At 41.9% G+C, this 25,874-nt stretch overlaps 1 protein-coding gene across 1 annotated transcript in view; it reads left to right on the top strand.

The window, feature by feature from the left end:
• Positions 1–2,595: 2,595 nt before the first annotated feature.
• The window catches only part of LOC308682403 (cadherin-7), a gene marked incomplete at both ends in the record, with an annotated part of 118,667 nt that continues 95,388 nt past the window's right edge, over positions 2,596–25,874 (top strand). The window contains 2 exons of the mRNA XM_081352113.1: positions 2,596–2,805; positions 20,727–21,021. Coding sequence (XP_081208239.1) covers positions 2,596–2,805; positions 20,727–21,021 — 505 coding nt within the window. The remainder of the gene's footprint in view (positions 2,806–20,726; positions 21,022–25,874) is intronic.

The following is a 25,874-nucleotide window of genomic DNA, read 5'->3' as shown; positions in this document are numbered from 1 at the left end:
AAAATGCCGCAGTTGCTGCTGTTTTGCCCTGTCACTTGCCCGGTATAGCCTATAGTAATTTCGCGAACGACTTTGAAATTCGACTGGTTTATTTTTGCTGCGGCAGTAGTAATAGGCATTGTGGTTGATTATTTATTAAAGAATTCAACTCATAATCATAACAACATGTAAGCCTAATTCTGAATATAAGAAATAATGCTTAAACCGACTAACATCGGTTAGTAACTGCAAGTCCTGAAAATGTTTTAATTTTACGGTAAATTATTTTAATTTATTTCACTGTTATGTTTCAGTTAATAAATCTACAAACACATTAAAATAACACGAAGTAAATGACAAGTAACCTATTGACATAGCCTTTCTAAATTATAGAAAAACTGGGCACACAATGTTAACGTGTGTCTACTTTGTTTAAAGGGATACTCCACTTTTTTCGGAAATATGCTCATTTTACATCTCCCCCAGAGTTAAACAGTTGAGTTTTACCGTTTTAGAATCCATTCAGCCGAACTCCGGGTCTGACGGTACCACTTTTAGCATAGCTTAGCACAGATCATTGATTCTGATGAGTCCAGTAGCATTTCTTTCAAAATGACCAAAGAGTTTAAATATTTTTCCTATTTAAAACTTGACTCTTCTGTAGTTAAACCGTGTACTAAGATCGACGGAAAATTAAAAGTTGCGGTTTTCTAAGCCTCTATGGCTAGGAACTACTCTCATTCCGGCGTAATAATCAAGGAACTGTGCGGCTGTACCATGAGTGCAGCAGGCGTAATGATATGACGCAGCGCCTGAAAATAGGTCTAATAGGTCAGACAAACTTAGTCCCGGTCACGTTGGAAGAAGTTACCAAGCTGGGGACTATTTTCAGGCGCTGCGTCATATCATTACGCCTGCTGCACCCATGGTACAGCCGCACAGTTCCTTGATTATTACGCCGGAATGAGAGTAGTTCCTAGTCATATAGGCTTAGAAAATCGCAACTTTTCATTTTCCGTCGATCTTAGTACACGGTTTAACTAGAGAAGAGTCAAGTTTTAAATAGAAAAAATATTGAAACTCTTTGGTCATTTTGAAAGAAATGCTACTGGACTCATCAGAATCAATGATCTGTGCTAAGCTATGCTAAAAGTGGTACCGTCAGACCCGGAGTTCGGCTGAATGGATTTTAAAACGGTAAAACTCAACTGTTTAACTCTGGGGGAGATGTAAAATGAGCTTATTTCCGAAAAAAGTGGAGTATCCCTTTAAATTAAATGAATTTGAATTCGTTTAACCACAATATTTATCTTAAATTTATCTGTGACCTCAGCTCAGATTACTGCCGCGGCAGATTACGGCATTAAAGAGAATAAACTGACACTTTTCAAAGTCTGTGATTACAGCGCCACTCAGCGGTAAAAGGCAGCAAATACACATCCCAATTTTGCCGCCGTGGGAACGGCGGCGGTAAAAGTCGCATTCTGGTTGGGCACCATCTGTAGATGTCATGGGAACTAATGAGGGTAACTATGACAATAAACAAGGTACAAGGCAAAACAGGAACAACCCTAGAAAACATAGCAAGACGCACCATCTGCTTTTAGCAACACTCTGCTAACCACCCAAACATGGCAGTGGGGATTTGCTGCAACAACTCTTCAGAAAGCCTACAATAGTTGAAGGCAGATCCTCTCACCCTTGTTTTATCTCTCTTTCTCTGACAGGCATCAGAAACTCCTCCTGAACCATCAGAAATGACATCACTATTACAGTTCACAGTACACTTCAGGGATTTCTAGGTTTTGTGCATAAAAAACTTTGGAAAATCCACAAACTGCAAGGGTTTGACATTTAATTATCTGCGTTGGTGATATTTCAGAACGGATTTATTTTTGTTCAGTCTCTGATCCATCCTGTTTGCTGATCCTTCACTACCCCTCACTCCCGTGTGCTGATCCTTCACTCCTGTGTGCTGATCCTTCACTCCCTATCACTCCCGTGTGCTGGTCCTTTACTCCCGTGTGCTGATCCTTCACTCCCGTGTGCTGATCCTTCACTCCGGTGTACTGATCCTTCACTCCTGTTTGCTGATCCTTCACTCCTGTGTGCTGATCCTTCACTCCCGTGTGCTGATCCTTCACTCCTGTGTGCTGATCCTTCACTCCGGTGTACTGATCCTTCACTCCTGTGTGCTGATCCTTCACTCCCGTGGGCTGATCCTTCAATCCTGTGTGCTGATCCTTCACTCCGGTGTACTGATCCTTCACTCCTGTGTGCTGATCCTTCACTCCCGTGTGCTGATCCTTCACTCTGGTGTGCTGATCCTTCACTCCCGTGTGCTGATCCTTCACTCCTGTGTGCTGATCCTTCACTCCGGTGTGCTGATCCTTCACTCTGGTGTCCTGATCCTTCACTCCCGTGTGCTGATCCTTCACTCCTGTGTGCTGATCCTTCACTCCTGTGTGCTGATCCTTCACTCCTGTGTGCTGATCCTTCACTCCGGTGTGCTGATCCTTCACTCCCGTGTGCTGATCCTTCACTCCTGTGTGCTGATCCTTCACTCCGGTGTGCTGATCCTTCACTCCCGTGTGCTGATCCTTCACGTTGCCCTAGATGAGTGTTTGTGGCCGTCTCGTGTGTTGTGCCGTCTGGCTCCTCGCTGTTCAGAAAATGATCTGGTCTGCTGACACGACCCTTGACCGACCCCACAAACACCCCACACACTCACGGGACACCCTGCAGAGACAAAAACGCAACTGGGTTTGGAATCAGTTCTTTGTGCTTGAGGAATACACCGGGATGGAGCCGCTGTATGTGGGCAAGGTAAGAACTCTTCACTCGTTTCTCACATGGAAGTCTTGTTTTTTTTTAAATAATCACCAAAAAAGTTTAGTGTTTAGAATCATGAATAAGTTCGGTCAAGTGCTATTCAAACATGTACAGGTATTTTTTTGTTCTCTCTGTGCTGCACTAATGCAATATTTGCTCAGTAATGGGTATTAATTTCAGTAGAGAGTAATGTAGTAGCATTATTACGGAGTAGACTTCACAGCACACAGAGAATGGGCATAAATCTTACAATATTACATTCTTTTTGCTCTTTTATTTCTGGAACCTTTTGCCCTTTAGTAAACTGCAACTTTTGAGTAAAGTATTTTAATTCTGGCCTTCTGGTCTTTCGTTGATATGATTGACAGCTGTTCAGCCCCTGTTACCAAACAGCCAAACAGGGAAAACATCTCTTGCAGATTTTTTTTTTTTTTTTTTTTTTTCAAATCTCTTTATTCAATTTTGAACATGAAACAAGAACAAACAAAATCCCTCTACACATATAGAATACAGAAACTTAACACTTAACACCTACTGCCCAGTCGTTTGCAGCAAAGACGCGGGACACTAAATTTATTCAGGATTATCTGGGAAGGTCAACTTCCCCACATATTCAAAAAAGGGATCCCACGTCCTTGAGAATTTAGCCTGGGAGCCCCTTAACAAATGTCTAATTTTTTCTAGTTTGGCGAAGTAAAGGACATCCCTAATCCAATGAAAGTACGATGGAGGTGTAGGAGACTTCCACTTCAATAGAATCAAGCGCCTCGCTAACAAACTAACAAAGGCTATGAACATCTTAAGTTCTGCAGACAATGATATTGTAACCGGAGTTACCCCGAAAAGTGCAGTGACCGCATCAGGCACTAATCTCTTCCCTGTGACCTCACTCAAAGAATCAAAAATATTTTGCCAATAAATTGTTAGGACTGGGCAAGACCAAAACATATGTATATGTGTTGCTACTGCCTGGTGACATCGGTCACAAGTCGGGTCAATATTATTAAACATCTTAGAGAGCCTGGTCTTAGTCAGATGAGTACGATGTAAAATTTTACATTGGATGAGTCCATGTCTGGCACAAATTGAAGAGCGGTGCACTTTGTCGAGAACATTCCCCCACATATCGTCAGTGAACGCAATCCCCAGATCTTCCTCCCATAGCGCTTTAATTGACGACAAAGAAACCAATCTGAGTGAGTGAATCTGAGCATAAATGAATGAGATCATACCCTTCAAAGCAGGAGCTGGTTTTAAAAAAATATCAAGGGGTGTGTCAGAGGGTATAGAAGGAAACTGGGGGAACCTATGAAAAGCAAAATTACGGATCTGCAAGTACCTAAAAAAGTGTTGTTTTGAGAGGGAGAATTTTTGGGACAACTGTTCAAATGAGGCGAAAGTGTTATCAATATAGAGATCCTTAAATGTTTTAATACCCTTATTGGACCAAACTTCAAATGCACGATCAATTAACGATGGAGGAAAGGAGTTATTAGCTGTTATTGGCGGCAAAATAGAATATGTTTGAAGACCAAAGGAACGTCTAAACTGATTCCAAATCTTCACAGTTGTCTTAATAATGACATTTTTAGTGTAACTTTTTATAGGTGATTTAACAGGCGAATGAGCCAAAGCTGAAAGTGAAACAGGCTTACAGGAAGAATGTTCCATTCCCAACCAGACTGACGATAATAATTGTGGACCAGAATGTAACCAAAACTGAATTATTCTAAGATGAGCCGCCCAATAATAGAACTTAAAGTTGGGTAAGGCCATACCTCCTAGCTTCTTCGGGCTCTGTAAATACTGTTTGCGCAATCTTGGTGGCTTCCCATTCCAAACAAAATCCGAAATAATGGCGTCTAATTTACGAAAGAAATTTTGTGGAAGGAAAATCGGAATACATTTAAACAAATATTAAAACCTGGGAAGAACATTCATCTTAATACTATTAATCCGAGCAGCTAGGGATAAGTTCAACACTGACCAACGGTTAAAACTGCTTTGTACCTGAGACAGAAGAGTAGTGAAATTAGCGCAATAAAGATCCTTGAACTTAGCAGTAACCTGAATCCCAAGATATTTTAACTTGTGTTGAGCAACTTTAAACGACAGGGTGTGAAGTGGATAATCATGTGCTGCTTTATTAAGAGGTAGAAGCTCACTCTTACTTAAATTTAACTTGTATCCAGAAATGGATCCAAATGAGCAAAGAACAGAGAGTGCCGCCGGAACTGACACAGAGAAGTCAGTAATAAATAAAAGAAGATCGTCAGCATATAGAGACACTCTCTGTTCCTGCCCACAACTCACAATACCTTTAATATGCGGGTCACCACGAAGCGCAATGGAAAGAGGCTGAATTGCCACGGCGAATAAAAGAGGACTTAAAGGACACCCTTGCCGCGTTGAACGATAAAGAGGAAAATAAGAAGACTGATTATTATTTGTTCTAACTGAAGCCAAAGGGGATGAGTATAAAAGCTTCACCCAAGAAATGAAATTTTCCTTAAAGCCGAATTTCTCCAAAGTATAAAATAAGTATGCCCATTCCACACGGTCGAAGGCCTTCTCCGCGTCTAATGCTATAATTGCTTGAGGTAAGGGTGTTGACGAAAGATTATAAATAGTATTAAAGAGCCTTCTCAAATTAAAAAAGGAGTGCCTATTTTTAACAAACCCAGTTTGATCCGGAGAGATGATATCTGGAAGAACAGTTTCCAAACGAAGAGCAAGCATTTTAGATAAAATTTTGAAGTCAACATTTAATAAACTAATTGGTCTATACGAAGAGCAACTAAGAGGGTCCTTGTCCTTTTTCAAAATAAGAGAAATAGAAGCCTGATTAAGTGTAGGGGGAAGTTTAGCAGCCAGAAAAGATTCATTAAACATATCAATCAAAACCGGGGCTAACTTATTTTGAAAGCATCTGTAAAACTCTACAGGAAAGCCGTCTGGTCCTGGACATTTGCCAGACTGCATCGCTTTGAGAGCACCAGAAAGTTCTAGAGCAGTTATTGGGATTTCTAATTGATCAGCCATGTCCAAATTAACCTGAGGGATTTCCAAATGGGAGAAGAAGCCATCAAAATCACAGTTTCCCACATTTGTCTCTGATGTATATAATGAGGCATAATAAGCTCTAAATTCTTCATTTATTTCTTCTGGGTCTATCGTAGTGCCCGAAGATGTGGCAATTTCCGGAATTTGGTGAGAGGAGATAGTCTGCCTCAACTGATGTGCCAACATTCTACCAGCTTTATCCCCTTGTTCAAAGTATGCACTGCTAGTCTTAAGTAACAGCTCAACAGCACGGTCCGCGGCCAATGTGTTAAATTCTGACTGAGCTGTGAGGCGTTCTTTATACAATTCAGGAGTTGGAGAAGTGACATACGCGGCATCCAATTGGGCAATACGATTAGTTAGAGTGACCAATCTCTTCCTCTTCAGCTTTCTATCGTAATTCACGTAAGAAATAATTTGACCTCTAATGTAAGCTTTCAATGTCTCACATAAGACAGACGCAGAAACATCAGAGGTCTTATTAGTACTCAAAAACAAATCAATTTCTCTGGAAATCATATCAGTAAATTTTTTATCTGACAATAAACACGTATTAAGACGCCAAGGGTAACGTGAGCGAACCAAGCCTTTAAACCTAATATTGAGTACGACAGGAGAATGATCTGAGATAACCATTGGTTCATATGAGCAAGAGGTAGAAGAGAGACATGGAAGAAATCTATTATCCAATAAGAAATAATCAATCCGAGTAAATGTACGATGCACAGGAGAGAAAAAAGAAAAAGCTTTACTAGTAGGATTAAAGAAACGCCAAGGATCTGAAATTGAAAAGTTCTCCATAAAGTCTTTTATAACTTTAGCCGATTTTGAAAGTGCTACAGATTTATTAGAGGAACGGTCAAGATTTGGGTTCAACCAACAATTAAAGTCCCCACCTAAGATGAGTAAGTGGGAGGACATATCCGGAAGAGCAGAAAAAAGTTTCTTGAAGAACTCAGCGTCATCCCAGTTTGGGGCATATACATTAACTAAAATTAGTTGGGTGCCATATAAGCTGCCTGTAACTATCAAATATCTAATTAAATTTGCAACGCACCTGGACTTACTATAAAATGATGAGAAATAAGATTGACCAACCCACTTACTTTTAATTTGAGAATGAGTAGATTTTAGGTGCGTCTCTTGAAGGTAAACAATCTGTGCTCCTAAGTTTTTGAGATGAGTTAATACCTTCGTACGCTTCACAGGGGAGTTCAGGCCTTTACAGTTCCAGGACACTAACTTGAGATCACCTCCATCAGTACTTAGGTTTACACTTGATTGGGCCATCCACCAAAAATAGGACAGAAAAGGAATGTCAATGAAAATGACAAATAAACCGTCACCACAGCAGCATAAATTGGTAAAACAAAATAAAAACCGATACAATAAAACCTAGAAAACACGTGACAACAACAACAAAAATAAAACACAAGCCCACCCACCCCCCCACACCACCCCATTGTTAGCATCTCCCCAAATGAGATGCACACAAACCCAAACCTAACTAAAGGCACAGAACGCTCCGTAATAGCTCTAAACTAAAATGAATAGCGCTACCTGAGAGAAATTGACTAAGAAAGATGAATAAAAGAAAACTGAACCAATGTACCTACAGGGTTTGTAAAGGTCACAAAATCCAACTTAAACCAGACGAATTGCCCTAAACATCTAATGAGACCAGAACAACATTGCTTTTACTGTTAAAACATTAACAACTGGTAAAAAAAAAAAAATATACAAAAAAAAAATAATAAAAAAAAAAAAATAATAATAATAAAATAAAATAAATATATAGAAACAAGTGTCACGAACAACTGTAGATAGCCCAGGGCCAATATACAAAAAGAAAAGACAATCTACCTGTAGGCATTAGCACCGAAAATGTCCATACTACTTAACGTTACAGTTCTTTTTTAACAAAGTCACTGGACAAAGAGGGGTCTTCAAACCGCCACGAAGTGTCATCCGACATAATAATGGTTCTTTTAACAAAGTCACTGGCCAAAGAGGGGTCTTCAGGCCGCCGCGAAGTGTCATCCGACATAATAATGATGATTCTTTTAACAAAATCACTGGCCAAAGAGGGGTCTTCAAACCGCCGCGAAGTGTCATCCGGCATAGTGATCTTAAATGTGGCGGGGTAACTTATAGAAGACCAAACAAAACAATTAACGTGACGTTATCTACTTGCAGGCATTAGACTGATCTTGGCATCAAAACAAGACGATCACACTACTTACAGTTCTTTTTAACAAAGTCACTGGCCAAAGAGGGATCCTCAAAACGCCGCGAAGTGCCATCCGGCATAGTGATCTTAAGTGTGGCGGGGTATAGAAGCCCATACTTTACCTCCGGAAAGGAGCGCAAACTGCGTTTTACCGCAGAAAAGGCAGAACGTTTCTTAGCAACAGAGGATGTAAAGTCTGGGAACACAGAGATCCGTTTGTCCTTGTAAAGGAGTGGGGAAGACTCGCCTGCTCGCCGTAAAATCTCGTTACGAGCATGGAAAAAATGCACCCGCACGATAAAAGCCCGAGGTTGGGTCCCAGCCGCTGGTTCATTCCGCAGAGAGCGGTGAGCACGATCAAGTAGTGGTTTTTCTTCCAATCCTAGTAGATCCTGTAGCAAGACTGCAATAAAATCCGTAGGACGCGGTCCTTCCACTCCCTCAGGTACACCAATCACCCGAATATTATTTCTTCGAGATCTACTTTCCAAGTCCTCGCACTTATCATCCAGACGATTCACCTGAGCGGATAACTTGCTAACAGTAGCCTCAAGTTCGCTTATACGGGAGCTATGGTCGTTAGCGGCCTGCTCAAGATCCCGCACTGCCGTTTCATGAGAGTCCACTAACCGCTGAAGTGGTTCAATGGAGACTTTCAATTCCCCTCTAACAGACGAGATCTCAGAATGCAATCCAACAGCAACAGTGTCCATTTTAGAGAAAATATCATTCTTTAGCGCGTTCATCATAGCCTGTATCCTAGCGTCCAAAGTGCTAGCAGCACTACTCTCTTGGTCCGGTGTTTCAGAGTCAGGAGGAGGCGGTGTTTTGCGGCCTCCTTTTTGGGTGTCCTGTTTCTGTCGAGTATTGTACATCTTGCAATGCCCAAGTTGAAATAAGTAATGTAGATTGTCTTCTAAATACCGTAAAAGCAATCACGAAGAGATAAATTAAAGAAAGGTACAAAAAATATATATATAAAAGTCAATTTCCCTCGGAGCTAGTGGAGGACACGTCTACTCTTCACCACACGCCATAGCGCCCCCCCTCTTGCAGATTTTAAACAGATATCAATCAATTGTTGGTGGCTTTTGTGTTCAGATATAAATAATATGGGTTTTTTAAATGATGAGGCATCGTCAGTGCTTCTGAAACCTGTCCTGGTTCCTAGTGCGCATGCCGCATCAGTCGAGTCTGCAGGATGGAAAGGATGAGGGAGACACACAGAATGTGGTGTGTTTCACTCTTTGGGGTGTTTATTTAGGCTGTTCTTCTCATCTTCACTACCTCTATTGAAACAGCTTTGCATCATGGACGTTTGCCATTGCCAGCGGTACTAACCATACTAGTTGGCACATTTCATCATAGTGTAATACATGCATTGTTTGTTGAAGTGGAATCACAACTGGAGAACATGAATGCACTTCTTCTTCAAAGTATTCTGAAGCAGAACACCAAAGCTCCTTTCCCATTCTCTCCCCTGTAAGGGCATATCTGTGACCTTTTCTCCTGTTTTCCTGTGAAATGATAAAGCTGAAAGTTGACAACTAAACCACTTTAGACAAAAACAGAATGAGAGACAAAAACTGAATCTGAAAAAAAGGAAGGTGAGAGAGTGGGTATTTCCACAGGCGAATGTGCCATTTGCATTTATATGATTTTTCTGCGCTGGCGTCCCTTAGGCGAGCCTGTTAGCAATGGCATCATACCAAAGACTGAGATTAGATGAAAGGCAGCAGATAGATATTTCCTGGATAAACATATGTAATGACAACCCTCAGACAACTTCAGAGCACACAAACATATTTTGACACAAAGCGCATTGTTCAAGGAACTGAGAGACATGTTTGAGAGGCACTTTTTCGACTGTTCTCTCATTCAGACGGAGATCTGATGTGCAATTCTTTTTACTGGAACTGGCATATCCCAAATGTATCAAAGAATGTATTCATGAATGTATGGATTTTGTCAGAGGTATTGTCCCTAACGATGATAAAATGCTTATTGACGCGTTTGGGTTTGACTAATTTGGGAAAGGCTCTATTGTGTGGGAATGCACTGAACCCGTCTTGTATCTGGGTTTGTTCATTGTTGGTGAAAGTCCATTCTTCTATCTAGTGGACTCATATATTTTGCTCTATTTCACATAGAGACTTGCATATTATGCATAAGAAGAAGCACTACAATCATTTTAAGACTTTTCTATATCTCATCAAAATGTAGAGCAACATGTTAAGGCTTTTAACTCCACTTGTGTAAAGATCTTAAATGCTTTTGCTCCTCCGAGGAAGAAACATGCTAAACCCAAGTCAGTCCCTTGGTTAAATGATGATATCAGGAATGTCAATGGAAGAATGCTGTCTAATGAAATAATCTTATCAAAGTTTCAAAATTCTGTGAAAGCAGCAAGGACAAAAATATTTTTCTGAGTTGATTACAAAAACAATGCTTTTTATTTATTTATTTATTTATTTATTTATTTATTTATTTATTTATTTATTACCACATCAATTACCACATATATCCTATCAGCATGAGAGGAAGCCTATATATATACATGGTCAACTCAACTAAAGTCCTCAACAGTTTTCAGCATCCCTCCTTCACCCCGACTCCTCACTCTTGGCTGGTTCCTATCTCAGCCAGGAATGGTGGGGAAAACTCTGAGTTCGGGCCAAACACCGAGCTCGGAGCCTCTCCTCAGACAGCACACCAAATACACATACCATTATTCTATCTGACTTATTTGTAAGTGTGAATTTGTGAAAACCCGGTATGTTGAAGTTGGGCTTGAATGCAGTCTCTAATGATGTTTGCCGCTTCACCCGATGGTGGGACATAAACAACAACTGTTCACAACGTTCCCAAAATCTCTTGACAGACAAATAGGTCTCAAACTTAAACATAAAAGTTCAATGTCTGGATTAAATACTGTGGATTGAATGGCTACACCATCGGTAATTTACAAACACGCATATGCCACCGCCTTTGCTCTTCGCCGAGTTGATAGATCTATCTGCCTGAATTAGAGAAAAGCCTTGTTCCTCTTTCAGCGAGCTTGGCATCTTCAGTCGAAGCCCAGTTTCAGTAAGTACCAGCATCCCGATACTCAAAGGTGGCTCTAGCTTCCAGAATTCTTCAATTGACGTTGCTCAGGATTATTGCAGATAACGGAGGTTTGCATCAGACGCCGTCTTGGTTTTATAATTGAGTATGAAATACTACTTCTCATTTTTAAATCATTCAAATGGTTTCGAGGCTATCGTCCAATCACAACCCTTTGATATTCCCTAGGACTACGCTGAAATCGAGGGGCGAATGTGTTCTCGGTAGTGGCTCCTAAAACCGCTTCCACGTCTGCTGTTTTAATTGGTGCTTTATTAATTAAATAAAAATAGCTTGTTTACACTTGAGGTTTCAGTGTTTGCTTTTATCAAAAATAATTTAGTTCAGTATAAATTTATGTTCCAGTTCTATTTGATGTTTAAATGTGCAGATCATAATGTATTTGTAGTTCAGACTGTTTTACATTTTCTGCTGATGTCAAAGTATTACTTTAAGAATTAAATCACTTCCACATCTGCTGTTTTAATTTAATTTAAGCAATGGCTATATGTTACGTACGCCACGCTACGTAATTTTTGTTCTTGCATTATGTTGCTGCATATGCGTGTCGTGTATGTCCGTGTACTTTATTTGTTTCAGGTGTGAAGCTCGATTGGAGAGTCCGCCTGTCAATCTGCTGACGTAGGATGCTGACGTCTGGAATCGCGCCACCAATCGCCTGTCGCCATGCAGTTTATGAATGGCTCTAACTTCAATGACGACAGTCGAGACAGACTCTGGGTTGGGAAAGAGTTTGCACACTCTGTGAGGACGGTTCTCTTGTTTGAGAGACCAGTCTGAGGGCACTTTCACACTTGGTTCGATTGCCTGTTCCGAACCCGAGTTCGATTGCTCCCCCCTCCCCCTGCCCCCGATGGACTGTGTTCACATTATATTATTTGTATCTGAACCGCGGTACGCTTGCGTCATCAAGCTGCAGCTGGCGCGTGCTCGTGTTGCTTGGTAACCGCTATGAAAAGGCGTCAAAATGGATAGAATTGCTCGCTTCACATTTGTTCTTCTTATTTTAACCTTTGGTTTTGTTTTCAAAGAAAAGATACAGAAACACACTTGGGTCTGTCTGCCGCAAAAATATTAAAACCGTTCCAAAGCCAGCGGGATGTCCGCCGAAGACAATTTTTGTGGAGGCAAGCAGAAATCATCTCTGCTTGCAGTGCGTCAATTCCGCTTTTCGTCAAGGTAAGTGTATAGACCCTTTTAAAGTTGTTAAACACACACGCACGCAGGCACGCACCACATTATATGGCATCAATAGTGGTTCACTTCCGCGATTTGGTTCGATTGTGTTCATATCAGCAGCGAACCGTACCCGAGTTCACATGAACCGTACCCCAGACCACCTTTTTAAGCGGACTCGAGTACGGTTCGCGGGTGCGCACCCGAGTTCGGAAAACAGCGTTCACATCATCCAAACGAACCGAACTCTGATGTCATTCGAACCCGGGTGCGCACCAAAAGTGCTAGTGTGAAAGCCCCCTGAGAGACTGATCATTGTTTGGGGTTCGCTGCTTTTGTGATCTTGCAGTTAGATCAGTTCTCTTTGTTTGTGCTCGAATTTTGTGTTACTCTTGGTAACTTGCGCGAATGTGTTTTGTGTTACTCTTGGTAACTTACGTGCTTGCAGTGCCTGCTAAGTGTTTGTTGCTGTCATGAAATCTTCATCTCAGTTCATCGTTCAACTTTGTGTAGACTGGCGGGAGAGGTTGTGAGTCAGGTAAGCAGGTCGCGACCTACATTTGCACACGTAGTTTACTGAGATGTATTAGATGCACTAGTGTTAGGAGTGGTGCTAATTATGTATGTTTTTGTTTTAGTTAGTATAGTTTAGTTATAGCGTCTCGTACGCTGAAGATGTTTATTTTTACCTCTTTTGTTGATAGTTAGTTTAGTTCTTTAACTTTAGTTAAAGGGGCTTTTTGTTATATTCAGTTTTTGATTTAAGCACCACTCTCTTGCTCTTTCCTCTCCCTCAGTTTGTCTGAACTTTTGATTATTCTGGTTACGTTGTACGAATTGTAAATATTTATTACTTCATTACTTTTCATTACTTTATTCCTTTATTACTACTTCACTTTATTGCAGTTGAAGCATTAAAATCTTTCAACTAAATCATGGATTGTTGTCTGTTCCTTTTCCATTGCAATTCCTGTTACTGTATTGACATGCAAAACTTTTGTTACGTCTAATAATATTCCTAGACAAATAACATCTAATTAACGAGGGACGTAACACTATATTAATGGCTCTTTTTTTACATCACACATTTAGCATTCGTCTATACCTGACTTCCCTCTATAGCGTTTTCTCTGTGATAGTGTGATTGGACACAAATGTGAAGTCTTCCCGTGCTTCAGAAAATCTATAATCAGAAATGTAAGAATCATTTGTGACTTTGATGGGAAGCTGATTGGTCTGTGAGCACTGAAGCTTGTCTTATCCTCAGCAAAGCTGTCTGAAGATATTTTCACATTTGCATTTGTAAAGGGCCCGTCTCTATATGCTTCAGAGCTACTGTCAATGTATGATACACATGGTTGACTGTGCCGAGCTGACTGATGCTCCCAAAGCTGCTAACCTGCCTTACCATCACTTACCTTCAATTGGGTTTAGCACACAACAAATAAGAGCTTTCACTCAGACCCATGGAAATGGCCATGCACCATTTACTGACCATCTGATGTATATCGCACTCAAAAATGGCAATCTGATTGGCTGATTTTCAACTCCCAAAAGTCAGTGCACCTGCTTGAATTGGTAAATTACAATGAGTATGTTGGACATTACAATGAGTAATGTAATGAAACTCAGATCATCACTAGATTTCTCTAAGTATATTCAAAGTAGGAATTCATCTCTGTAGTGGTTTTGAAATATTTATAAATTACCTTGTTTCTTGTCTCAGCTAGACAACATCTCTGTAGCACATTTTATTTTATAGGGTTAGATGCATTTCTAAGCATAAAAATTACTCTACCTTCTGATTTTTTTTTTGGCTTTAATATGGATATTGAAAGGATGCTTGTAGAAATTATATAATGCAGTATTTTATGGACCCAAACAATGCAGATATTTGACTGTTTACTGACTAATGGAAAATGACATTGCCTTCCCCCAGGACTAGAAGAAACAGAAAACATGATAGACCTGGTCTTCTTTTCTTGTTTTTGAAGGGGTACCAGTGGCATCCAATTTCGTTTAGTGTAAAAGTTGCATATGTGGAGGAAGTGGCACCGTTGTGTATTGCAGCCGAAGTTATTAAAGTGGTTGCACACTTGTCTGCTGGTCTGTTCATGCAGACATCACATCAGACATTCACATATGCAGTGCAGACAGAGTGAGAATGGCAGGCAAACAGTTCTTTACGAGCAAACAGCCTGTGGTCTCGGAGTCTCAGCGGTATCCCTTTGAGCTCCCTACTACTCGTTCATGCCCGTCTCGGCCTAGTGTTCCAGAGGCTGGTGAGTTCCTTCCGCCTCCTACTCCTCAGGACCTTAGAGAGTTGCTCACTCCTAGTGCCATACCCTCGCCTGCCTATCCTAGTCACACACTTTCCCTTCCTCAGGCAGAGCCAAGGGTGCGCCCTGTACTCCCTTCCTCTGAGTCAGCGTATTGTGGTCCCCCTCCTACGATCCCTAAGTTTACTCGTCCAGATCCTAGTGAGTTCACTCGTCTTCGCATATCCTTGGAGAACCTGCTACTCCCAGATGGTAATGAGCTGTTTAAGTACCAGATCTTAGTAGATCACCTTAAGCTCAACAAAGCCAAGATGATAGCTGATGCTTACTTAAATTCCCCTACCCCCTTCATGGATACTATGTCAGCCACATCAGTTAGCTTTGAGGAGGATAGCTAGTGTCCTTGATAGTCCTGATGTTAGACGAGATGATGTCCCAGCCTTTCAAAAATTTGCTTTCCAAGTCCAGTCTCTAGTCGGCCTGTTGAGAACTTTAGGACATGAAGGGGAGTTGGAGTTGAGCTGTGGTTCCCACGTCGCATGCCTTGTGAGCAAGCTTCCCTCAGAGCAGAGAGCGGACTTCCGTTGCCATATGTTTCATCAACCTGGTTCTAACCTTAACCTAACTGACCTCTTTAATTGGCTTCGTTAAAAGCCAAAAAAACTTCGTGCATAGTTACGATGCAGAGTTGATATCTAAGAGCTCACATGCTGGCAAGAGATCTGTTGCTATCCTGCATGGAGTTGGAACATCCTCATCCCTGTCCCCTTCCTCATTTGAGTCTTTCATGCCTTGTAGGGGTTCCGTTCAGTCAGCCAAGCCTGTTAGTGCGAAGCGCTATTGTCCTTTCTGTGACACATTTGAGCATTACCGAGTCAGTGTGCTTCCTTCACCCAGCTTACCCCTGATCAAGTTAAGACCTGGATCCGTAGGCACGATCGTGGTTGGGATCTTCGCCCCCAGCACAATGTAAATGCCGGTCCTTCCTCTACAGAGGATCCTGCTACTGTGGAGAAGAGTTGCCTTTCTCAGACGAGTTTCTCCTCAGATAGGTTCTTCTATGATAAACCTTCCATTAGCGGCCGTGTTATGCTCAAGGTGGTTCCAGTGCATCTGCATTATGAAGATCGTACCTTGGATACCTTTGCCCTCCTGGATGACGGATCAGAGCGAACGATCCTTCTTTCTACTGCCGTTGAAGCACTGGAAATTCAGGGTGTTCCTGAAGATCTGGACCATATCATTGTTCCATATCCTTCCAGATTTCTCCCGTCTACCGACCACAGGTTAGTTATCAGATCAGTCATGCCTTTACTGCTGATCACCTTAACCTGTCGCGCCAGTCCTATCCTGTGGAGCAGTTAAAGCGGAAGAACAGACACTTGAGAGGACTTCCCATCCGTACCCTTACCGATGTCCAACCATTTCTCCTTATTGGTTCCGACTAGCCCCACCTTACAACACCTACTGAGCCTGTTCGATGGGGCGGCCCGGGAGCGCCAGTTGCTGTTCGTACCAGCTTGGGATGGACACTTTAGGGTCCTGTTGCTTCTATGGGTTGTCCTTCCACCCCTTCCCAGTGCTTGTTTACCTCTTTGGTTTCTGTCCAAGATGAGCTCCTTCACCATGTTCAGAGATTGTGGCAGCTGGATACAATTCCTTACCGTGAGAGTAACAAAGTTACTCGTTCCAAGCAAGACCAGGAAGCCCTTCAGCTGCTTGACCTCAAGACCATTACCCTAAAGATAGAAGGTGTTCGTCGCCTCGCCACTCCCCTTCTTCGCCGTAGAGACATGCCGTTGTTGAATGCTCTGAGAGATTCAGTCTCGAGATTCAATCCGCAGCGGGGAGTGGCGTCTGCTGAAGGATCTTGAGAAAGCCGAGACCTACCGAACAGAGATATGTAGACTCCAAGAGACCGGATCTGTCCGTATAGTTCCTGATCCTGTTCCTGATTCCCCTGAGTGTTGGTACATTCCTCACCATCTTGTTAGTCACAATGGAAAGTCCCGGCTTGTCTTTAATTGTTCACATCAGTACAGAGGTCAGAGTCTTAACCAGCACTTATTGCCCGGACCTACCCTTGGAGCCTCGTTGTTAGGTGTCCTCCTTCATTTCCGAGAGCATCCTGTAGCCGTAAACGGAGATATTAAGGCAATGTTCCCTGAAGATTGTCCTCTACTCCGCTTTCTATGGCGAGACCTGCAGATGGATGAGGCTCCTCAGACCTTCGAGTGGTTAGTCCTACCCTTTGGTACCACCTCCAGTCCTTGTTGTGCAATCTATGCACTCCAGTGCCACACCTGTCAGCACCCCTTGACAGATGAGGAGATTCGTTTCTCTGTGGAGAGATGTTTTTATGATAATTGATAATTGCCTCCAGAGCCTACCTACTGCTGATGCAGCCCATAGTCTGATTGATTGCCTGCGTACTATCCTTTCCGAAGCAGGATTTGAGATCCGTCAGTGGGCCTGTAACGATCCTGCTGTATTAAGTCACCTACCTCCCGACGCTCAAGCTACTAGTGTGGAGTTCTGGCTGACGCAGAATTCTAACGTCCTCTTTCCTAACTTGCTACCCCAAACCGATGGTCCCGAGGACCCCCTTTCCTTCTCCTTGACCCTCGAGAATGGCCGGTCCTTCCTAATCCTGAGCCTAGTAAAGATCCAGCGGAGTTGCAGAAGTCTAGCTTTTGTGGAGTTGTTGCCTCACCTACCACTTGCAGCCACCCTGGTAGATGGAATTATCCTACCTGGTTAGACCTGCTGGACGCCACTGCCCGAAACCTTCAAAGTGACCCAGTTCCTGACAACGGTCCAGAAGCCACAGATTATCGTCGAGCTGAAGCCCATGTCCTTAAACATGTCCAACAGGAATCCTTCTCTGAAGATTACCACCTGTTAGAATCTGGGAAGACAGTTAAACCTAGTAGCCGTCTAGTCGCCTTGGCTCCGGAGCTGGATCCTTTTAGTGGCTTGATTAGAGTGGGTGGTCATTTGAGGAGAGTGGCCGACTTCGCGGATTCTGTTCTCCATCCTGTAGTCCTAGACCCTAAGCATCCAGTTACTCGCCTGATTATCCATCAGTACGACAACCAACTGCATCATCCTGGATCAGAACGGCTGTTTGCTGAAATAAAGAGGTGTTATTGGATCCTGCGAGGCCGTGAAGCTGTTCGACGTTTTCAGCATACCTGTCCGGAATGTTGTCGGTGGAGAGCCCAACCTTCGGTGCCTCAGATGTCTGATCTACCCTCTGCCCGTCTCCAGCTTTACAAGCCTGCCTTCCATTCATGTGGCATGGATTGCTTTGGTCCTTTCCTGATCAAAATTGGAAGACGTATCGAGAAGCGTTGGGGTATTCTCTTTAAGTGTCTCACCACAAGAGCAGTACACCTAGACTTACTCCCTAGCTTGAGTACTGATTCCTTCCTTATGGCCCTCATCACTAGGTGAGGCACCCCAACCCAGTCCCTTTCGTGGAGGCGAGCGTGAGTTGCGGGAAGCATTTGCTGCCTTAGCTCCTGACCTGCAGCGTCATCTTGCTCGCCAGAAGATCCACTTCTGCTTTAATCCCCCAGCAGCCCCTCACTTTGGTGGGGTTTGGGAGAGGGAGGTAAGATTTGCCAAGTCAGCTTTGTATACCATTTTGGGCTCCCAGTCGGTTCCTTAGGAGGTCCTGATGACAATTTTGTTGGAAGTCGAAGCTATCTTTTACTCAAAACCTGTGGGCTATGTATCCTCCGATGTAGCCGATATTGACCTGATGGATTGTTGCCACAAGTCATTGAATCTGAAATGTTGAGTCGCAGAAGATGGAGACATTCCCAGATCCTGGCAGATCGATTCTGGTCCAGATTCATCCGTGATTACCTTCCCACTCTGCAGACCAGGCAAGCTTCGCCTCCTGACCTCCAAGAGCATACCTACGTCATGATTGTTGACCCTCAGTTTCCCCGAGGTTTATGGCCTGTAGGTGAAGTCATTCAGACACACCTGAGCCCCGATGGCCATAACAGATTAGCAGATGTGCAGATCAAGGGTAAAATCTACACCAGACCAGTTGCCCGCTTGGTTGTCCAACCAACATTGCCTTCAGATGATCCTGGAGTTCCTAACCCTCATTAATAGATTCACCTTTCCTGAATACAAAGATGCTTCTCATCTTTGGGGGTGGCTTTTGTAAAGGCTCCTTTAAGAGAGGACATTTATTCTGACATAGTGTATCGGTTTCGGACTGAGCACTCTCTCGAGTGAAGCTGCTGTTGCCTGCTGAACTGTTATGTTGCGCCGATTGCTGAAAGGACATTTATTCTTGTTATCTGTGATATTTGCTGCAGAAGTTGCCTTGAGGTGTTAGTCATTGACCTACAAGTAAGCATGTTTGCCTTATGTTTGTGTTTATAGAGATTGGTATTTAGTTATTTATAACTGCGTCACACACGCATGTCCAGACATGCCCTCAGCTGTTGTTTCTCTTAGTCTGGCTTAATGACACTGTTCCATATGTGATTATTTCTTATTTATTGAGATGTATATCACTGTTTTTGTTTTTTTGATGAGTCCTTAGGGATGTGAATTTGATATTTTGAGCTGTTTATACCAAACGAGTGATTACAATCTGATGTGCTGAGTTATCCATATATAGAGTGATGTTTAGCATGTTAGATGATTGCTTATGGTCTATAATGTACAATGTGATACCTTATTTTCCTTTATTGGATTGTATATTCCATGGTGAAATGTTACTGATGAGGATTTAGTGTGCTTTGGCTGCCTTTATGTACCAATGGATGTTTATTATTGTATATATGCCCAGCCATTCTTGTTATTCACTTTTCCTTTATGGTATTTTTCGTTTTCCAGACTATTGCCTCTACTGCCTGTAATTGATACCTACCTGTGAAATACCTGTACCTCTGCGGCTTGTTCTTTTATCAATACGTCTTCTAAACCTGCTCAACTGTCTCCTCATCCTTATATTAAACTGTGCTCTGACAGGCACCCAGAGGGGCTCACTCATCTAATTACAAATCAGATCCAGACAGTCAAAGTCTCCCAAACATGATACAGGACTCTCAAGTGTCACGCATTGAGCGTGACAGTCACTCATTTCAGTCTTTTGTCACGTACTCCCGCCACACATTGTATTTCTCACACGGAAAAACTATTTATAATATATTTAATATGCCGCAGCGCCCAAAATTTCTCTGGCCCCGCCGCTCTCACTATGGAACCGGCAGGAATCAAGCGCGTCTCCCCTGGAGTTCTTAGTCGAGCCTGCCACTTATCAGCCAATCAAAAAAAAAAAGAAAGGGGCTACTCAATAGCTAATCAGAAAATAGCACTATTGTATCTGAGTAAGATTTAATGCAACAACCAATGAAAGGGATGTCACTCTTGCCTGTCTTCAAAACTTGAGAGCCCTGATGATAAAAACTGCAAATAAATTTTTGATATCTCAAATGGTTTTACCATGACAAGGCAAAACATTTATGGAAAAAAAGGAAAGCGGAAGTGTCACATGTCTTGTGGGCGGTGTATGATTGATCATGGATCATCACATGGATGTGGATATTGTTCTTCTCAATCATAGCACCGCCAACTGGCAGCAGAAAGTGTGGCTCTTATTACAAAATTAAGGTAGAGGATCTTGCACACTTTTTCAAAACAAATGACATGATTGCAAAGATTTAAATAAATGCTGTAAAACACTGAGGAAGTTCCTCCATGACTGAAATGTTTGTTACTTTTACATGCTCTGAGCACTTTATTTTTGCACATGGAAAAAAATTAACAAAATTGCTTGACTGCAGCTCCAAGTGTGTACATGCAAAGAAAACTTCAAAAGTGAGATTCTAAAAGTTTAAAAGTTGTGCTGAAATAGTAATTTAGGTTTATTATAACTTTACTGTAATTTATTGTACTGTTTTGTTTAAAAGCTGTTATCCATTTATTCACATCTAAATGTCAGAACATTAAATTGCTGTAGTGTGTGTTCTGGTTGTCTACAAGTCTGTGTTGTGTGTGTTTTTTCACAGCTGCATTCAGATGTGGATAAGAGTGATGGAAATGTCCGGTACGTGTTGACAGGGGAGGGAGCATCTTCAGTCTTCACTATCGATGAGAATACAGGAGACATCCATGCTACCAAACGCCTGGACCGAGAGGAACAGGGTTATTACACGCTGCGTGCTCAAGCGGTCGACCGCGAAACTAGCCTTCCGCTAGAGGACGAGTCTCAGTTCATTGTGAAGGTCCAGGACATCAATGACAACGAGCCCAAGTTCCTGGACGGGCCGTACACCTCAGGAGTGCCCGAAATGTCTCCTCTCGGTACGTTCATTTAACTAATCTTTGCTCATCTTCAAAAGCTTATGATTACTTTCTTAGAAGGACACGTATAAAAATAAATTTAAAAATAGCCAAGAACTACCATTCAAAAATTTGGGAATGGTATGATAATTTAAAATGTTTTTAAAGTAAGTTTCTTCTGCTCTCAGAGACTGCATTTATTTGACAAACAAGGGCTGTACAAAAAAAAAAAAAAAATCTTGTGTGTGTGGAAACTACTTCACAGATTCAGTATCTGCCATTGCTAGTTAAAAAAAAAAAGTCTAAGCCTTTGTTACTAAACTGATGAAAACGTCATGTTAGAACAAGGAAAGGTGAATTGGGCTGTTTCTTGAAGTAACACGAGGCAGGACATGCTAATAATCTCCATCATAGCTGTATTTCTCTGCAGTGTGTTATTGAAGACTAAAAACTTTACTGTTTAATGTTATGTATCTGTATTATTTTTCTTTATTCATTTTCATAATAATTTCATAATGTATTTTGTCAAGTCAGAGTTTTATGTGCATGTGTTGAATGCTATAGATAGCATGGAACCATGTGAGGATCACATGAGACAGGGGGATGAGCTATATTTTGTAGAGGGGTATGCAGGGTTCTCAAGTTTTATCAAAATCTTGGAGTGAGATCACATGCGGTTGGGGGAGGAGCCCTAATGGAGCCCCACACCCACCTGTCCCCGCCCCCCAATTTTACCCATTGTTCATAATTAAACAGCACAAATTGAAATTATAACAATTGGTAAATCTGATAAATGACAGAGCAATTAATCACATCAAATATACTCTTTAATGTTATATTTCAAAATTACAATTAAGTTACAAAAATTACAAACATATAACAAATTGCTCCAAACTGTTTGGAAAAACAAATATTTTTGCATTTTGAATGTGTCTAGTCGAAATGGTTTAATGATTTATTGTGTGGTGGGACATTGAGAACAAATGACATATTAGAGTATTATTAAGGTATGTGTGTGTGTTTGTGTGTGTGTGTACACACAAGAGTACACACTCCAGCTTATGAAATGTGTTTTGTGTTGCAAGTGTTTGAAAAATACAAATGCAATGGCAATCAATGATTAATGTAACGTTATGTTTTGACAGGATATAAAATATTACCCAGAGCACTCTGCTTTAATACGTATTATGTAACTAGAAATACTATTAATACAGTATAATATATAATATCATTTAAAATAAAATAAATACATTTAAATTTATTTAAAATAAAATGAAGAAATACATCTTCATTCCTTCCCATACCCACTAACATTTCCCTTAGTTTCAGATAACATAAGCTAGCCAAACTGAGCCAAAGCTTCTGGCCTGGTTGCAAAGTAGTTGTAGAGTTTTTGACTGCATCAATAATAATGTATACGATGGGCTATATATTAAATGTTCTAGCCTTAAAATGTTAGACGAGCTTTCTTCCAACTTACCTTCTCCATCATCACGACGTGTGTTCGCGCGATGTTGTTGGTTACCTAGTAACGAACGCATGGTGGCCGAGAATGTTCCGTCAACTTACGTGTGTTCGCGCATCTATGTTGCCTATTAACGAACGCAATCTGGCCGAGATACGTGCTGGCGGCAGGAAACTTCACTTTGTGTGCCTGCGCCTCATATACAACGTTATATATAAAGCTTGTAGGACAACTTGGTTGGCATTGCCTTTTCAGCGTGAGAAATACACGGTGTGGCATGTGAGCGTGTGAACTGGTTGAATTGCGTGTGTCTCACGGCCAATGCGTGAGACTTGAGAACCCTAACATGTTTTGACTGATGCAGATGTAAACAACAGGGATAGTGTGCCATGTGTGAGCATAATGACATATGTACCATTTTTAAACCTAAGCAACATAGTTTGTTACCATAAAAGGAAGTCTCTCTGTAATGTATATAAGCTCAATTTTACTGTACCGCCGCAGAGAAACATAAAGGCAGTGAAACATAAAGGCATGAGGGCGTTAGAGGAAACATAGAGATGATGGGGTAATGTTTATGGGGTAATGGTAATGAGAGAAAATGTTTACAGCTAGTATGATGGGGTGAGAAGATAGAGAAATGGGGAACAGAGAAATCTAGAATGAACACCACCTATCATGTAGCCTTATTCTTATATGCCTGTTTCTCTCCTATGCTGACACATGTATTAATGATAAATCTCTTGGCAAAAGTAACTGGTGTAGCTTCCGCGATTCAACCATAATGGGGAAAGCATGATGATTTTTTTTTAAATCTACAGTTATTGAAGAATGTCTGAAAACTGATACCAACTAAAGAAAATTATTTACAGAATGAGATTATTACAAAACTCCTGTGAGTTAAGAAGATGATAAACTTTTGCCTGTTTTCTCAATATTATATATTTTAAGGCACAGAATTGTGTGCTTTTACTCCCAAGACGCAGTGAGCCACTGAATGTGTGTCAAATCTTGAAAACTGAACATGAAAATAACCAAGAGCTTTCCGAAGCACAAGAACATGACAAATGAGAGCGAGAGCAAGAGACAAACACACAGTCACTAAAATGAAACATGGAGGCAGAAGCTGCCAAAGTATCAGGTCGCTGATGTGTCAGATCCCAGGACATCTCCTGAAGGATTCTGAAGCTTAATGCCCCTTGCCTGAGGACCCTGTCAGAACGGGATTCTTAGATTCAACTTCCAGGTTATGTTGGAGTGACAGTGTGTCAGAAGCTGCGACAGCGAACAGCAGCTCAGTGTGTGTAAATCAGTCACATATTCAGTGTGTGTGGATCAGTCACATGACAGACGTATTCAGTGTGTGTGGATCAGTCACATGACAGACGTATTGAGTGTGTGAATCAGTCACATGACTGGCGTATTCAGTGTCTGTGGATCAGTGACATGACTGGCGTATTCAGTGTGTGTGGATCAGTCACATGACAGGTGTATTTAGTGTGTGTGAATCAGTCACTTAAGGCTTGTTCGACTTCATGCAGTTCTGCGTAGACCGATCGGTGGCTGACTTGAAGCAGTGCATGCCGGTTTGAAATTTTGTCCGACTTGATCCAGCGCCGACGCCACGCGACTGTGACATATGCCATCAAAGCACCGCGAGACCGATTCGAGAGTAGCCGGAGAACTCAGCCAGCGCAGCTTCTCAAGAGCGGCTGCACGAGGGCTGATGACGACACAGCTGATCCACGATTGGCCGGATTCACCGCATGACAACGAGCTACAAACGGAGACGTGAAGTCGGACACTTTCTGGTTCCCGTAGTGACCGCTCACGTGCTGTTTGCATACTTTACCACAGCTGAAGTGAAATAAATGCGATATTTGCCAAATAATACACAGATGTTCAGAGACATTTTCATTCAATACTTTATGTACTGCTTCATACAGCGTCTGTTCAAGTTAATCTACTGTTTAAGTTAATCAACATAAGCTACTATCAATGAAGTGGAGTCTATGTTTTTTAATCAGTTTTAATTTAATAAACATGACAATATAGCATCGCAACGACATGAAAAGAGTGTTTACTGTTATAAAAAAAATGATTTGTGAGCTTTAGAGGAACTAAAGGTGTTCGAATAAACACGAAACACGCGTGATCGCTGTCATGCAGTGAATCCGGCCAATTGTGGAACAGCTGTGTCGTCATCAGCCAATGGTGGAACAGCTGTGTCGTCATCAGCCAATGGTGGAACAGCTGTGTCGTCATCAGCCCTCGTGCAGCCGCTCTGGAGAAGCTGCGCTGGCTGAGTTCTCCGGCTACTCTGGAATCGGTCTCGCGGTGCTTTGATGGCATACGTCACAGTCACGTGGCGTCGGCGCTGGATCAAGTCTGACAAAGTTTCTAACCGGCATGCACTGCTTCAAGTCAGCCACCGATCGGTCTACGCAGAGCTGCATGAAGTCGAACAAGCCTAAAGTGTGTGAATCAGTCACATGACAGGCATTTTTAGTGTGTGTGGATCGGTCACATGACAGGCGTATTTAGTGTGTGTGAATCAGTCACATGACTGGTGTATTCAGTGTGTGTGAATCATGTAATGTTTGCTTGTTTGCTCACTGGCTAAAGCTACTTATATATAATAACTGGAACGCACACCGGACATTCTGAACTGTATGTCTTTATTTCTTTTTGCCCTGTGCTTCCACACAATCTCGCGAGAGTACAGAGATCTTGCCCGAGGGCTACGGTGTCCCTTTTGGGACATACAGTCAGGATGTTACATCTCCCCTCTTAAGAAAAAAAAAATAGCATTACCTGAACACACACAACATTAATTCCATGAACAGAACACTTGTGCTTAAGGCACATATAAGCAGTCTGAACAATACAGTCTGTGGTCATTAGTGTCATTGCTGTAATGTAAACAGGTACAGGCAGCGGTTAAATGACATAAGACGTGAATGCAAACAAGTCAATAGTGTTCAAGTTAGAAAGCAAGGTTTTCATTTCTTGTAGGATTCAAGTAACTTATAAGTGAACTAGTTGTGAAAAGGCAAGACAGGCAGTCAAACTGATTTCACAGTGTTTCCGAGGTAACAGGTAAGTAACAGGTACGTAAACATTTTCTCTTGGTTTTTTTTTTTTTTTTTTTACAAGAGGCAGGTGGTCATAAACAACAGTTTAACTACAATTATTTTTTTTTATAGGGCAGAGATGCGCCTGCACCCTTTACATTATAAATCGAGGACTTGTCTTGGCCTGGAGATCCGGCCACACCTTGTTGTGTAGTTGGACTGTTGTTGGTTTGTTGGTTGTGGGTGGTCCTCAGGTTCAGAGTGTGGTGGCTGTGTGTTGTTGGTGTGTGTGTCTGCATGTCTTTGGTGTCTTGAGCATCTCTGCTTTTGCGGAG

The sequence above is a fragment of the Scardinius erythrophthalmus genome (genome assembly GCF_964197995.2).
Source record: "Scardinius erythrophthalmus genome assembly, chromosome: 22".
NCBI lineage: Eukaryota > Metazoa > Chordata > Actinopteri > Cypriniformes > Leuciscidae > Scardinius > Scardinius erythrophthalmus.
Note: the sequence above shows the minus strand (reverse complement) of the source record. Positions and strands in the feature narration are given on the sequence as shown.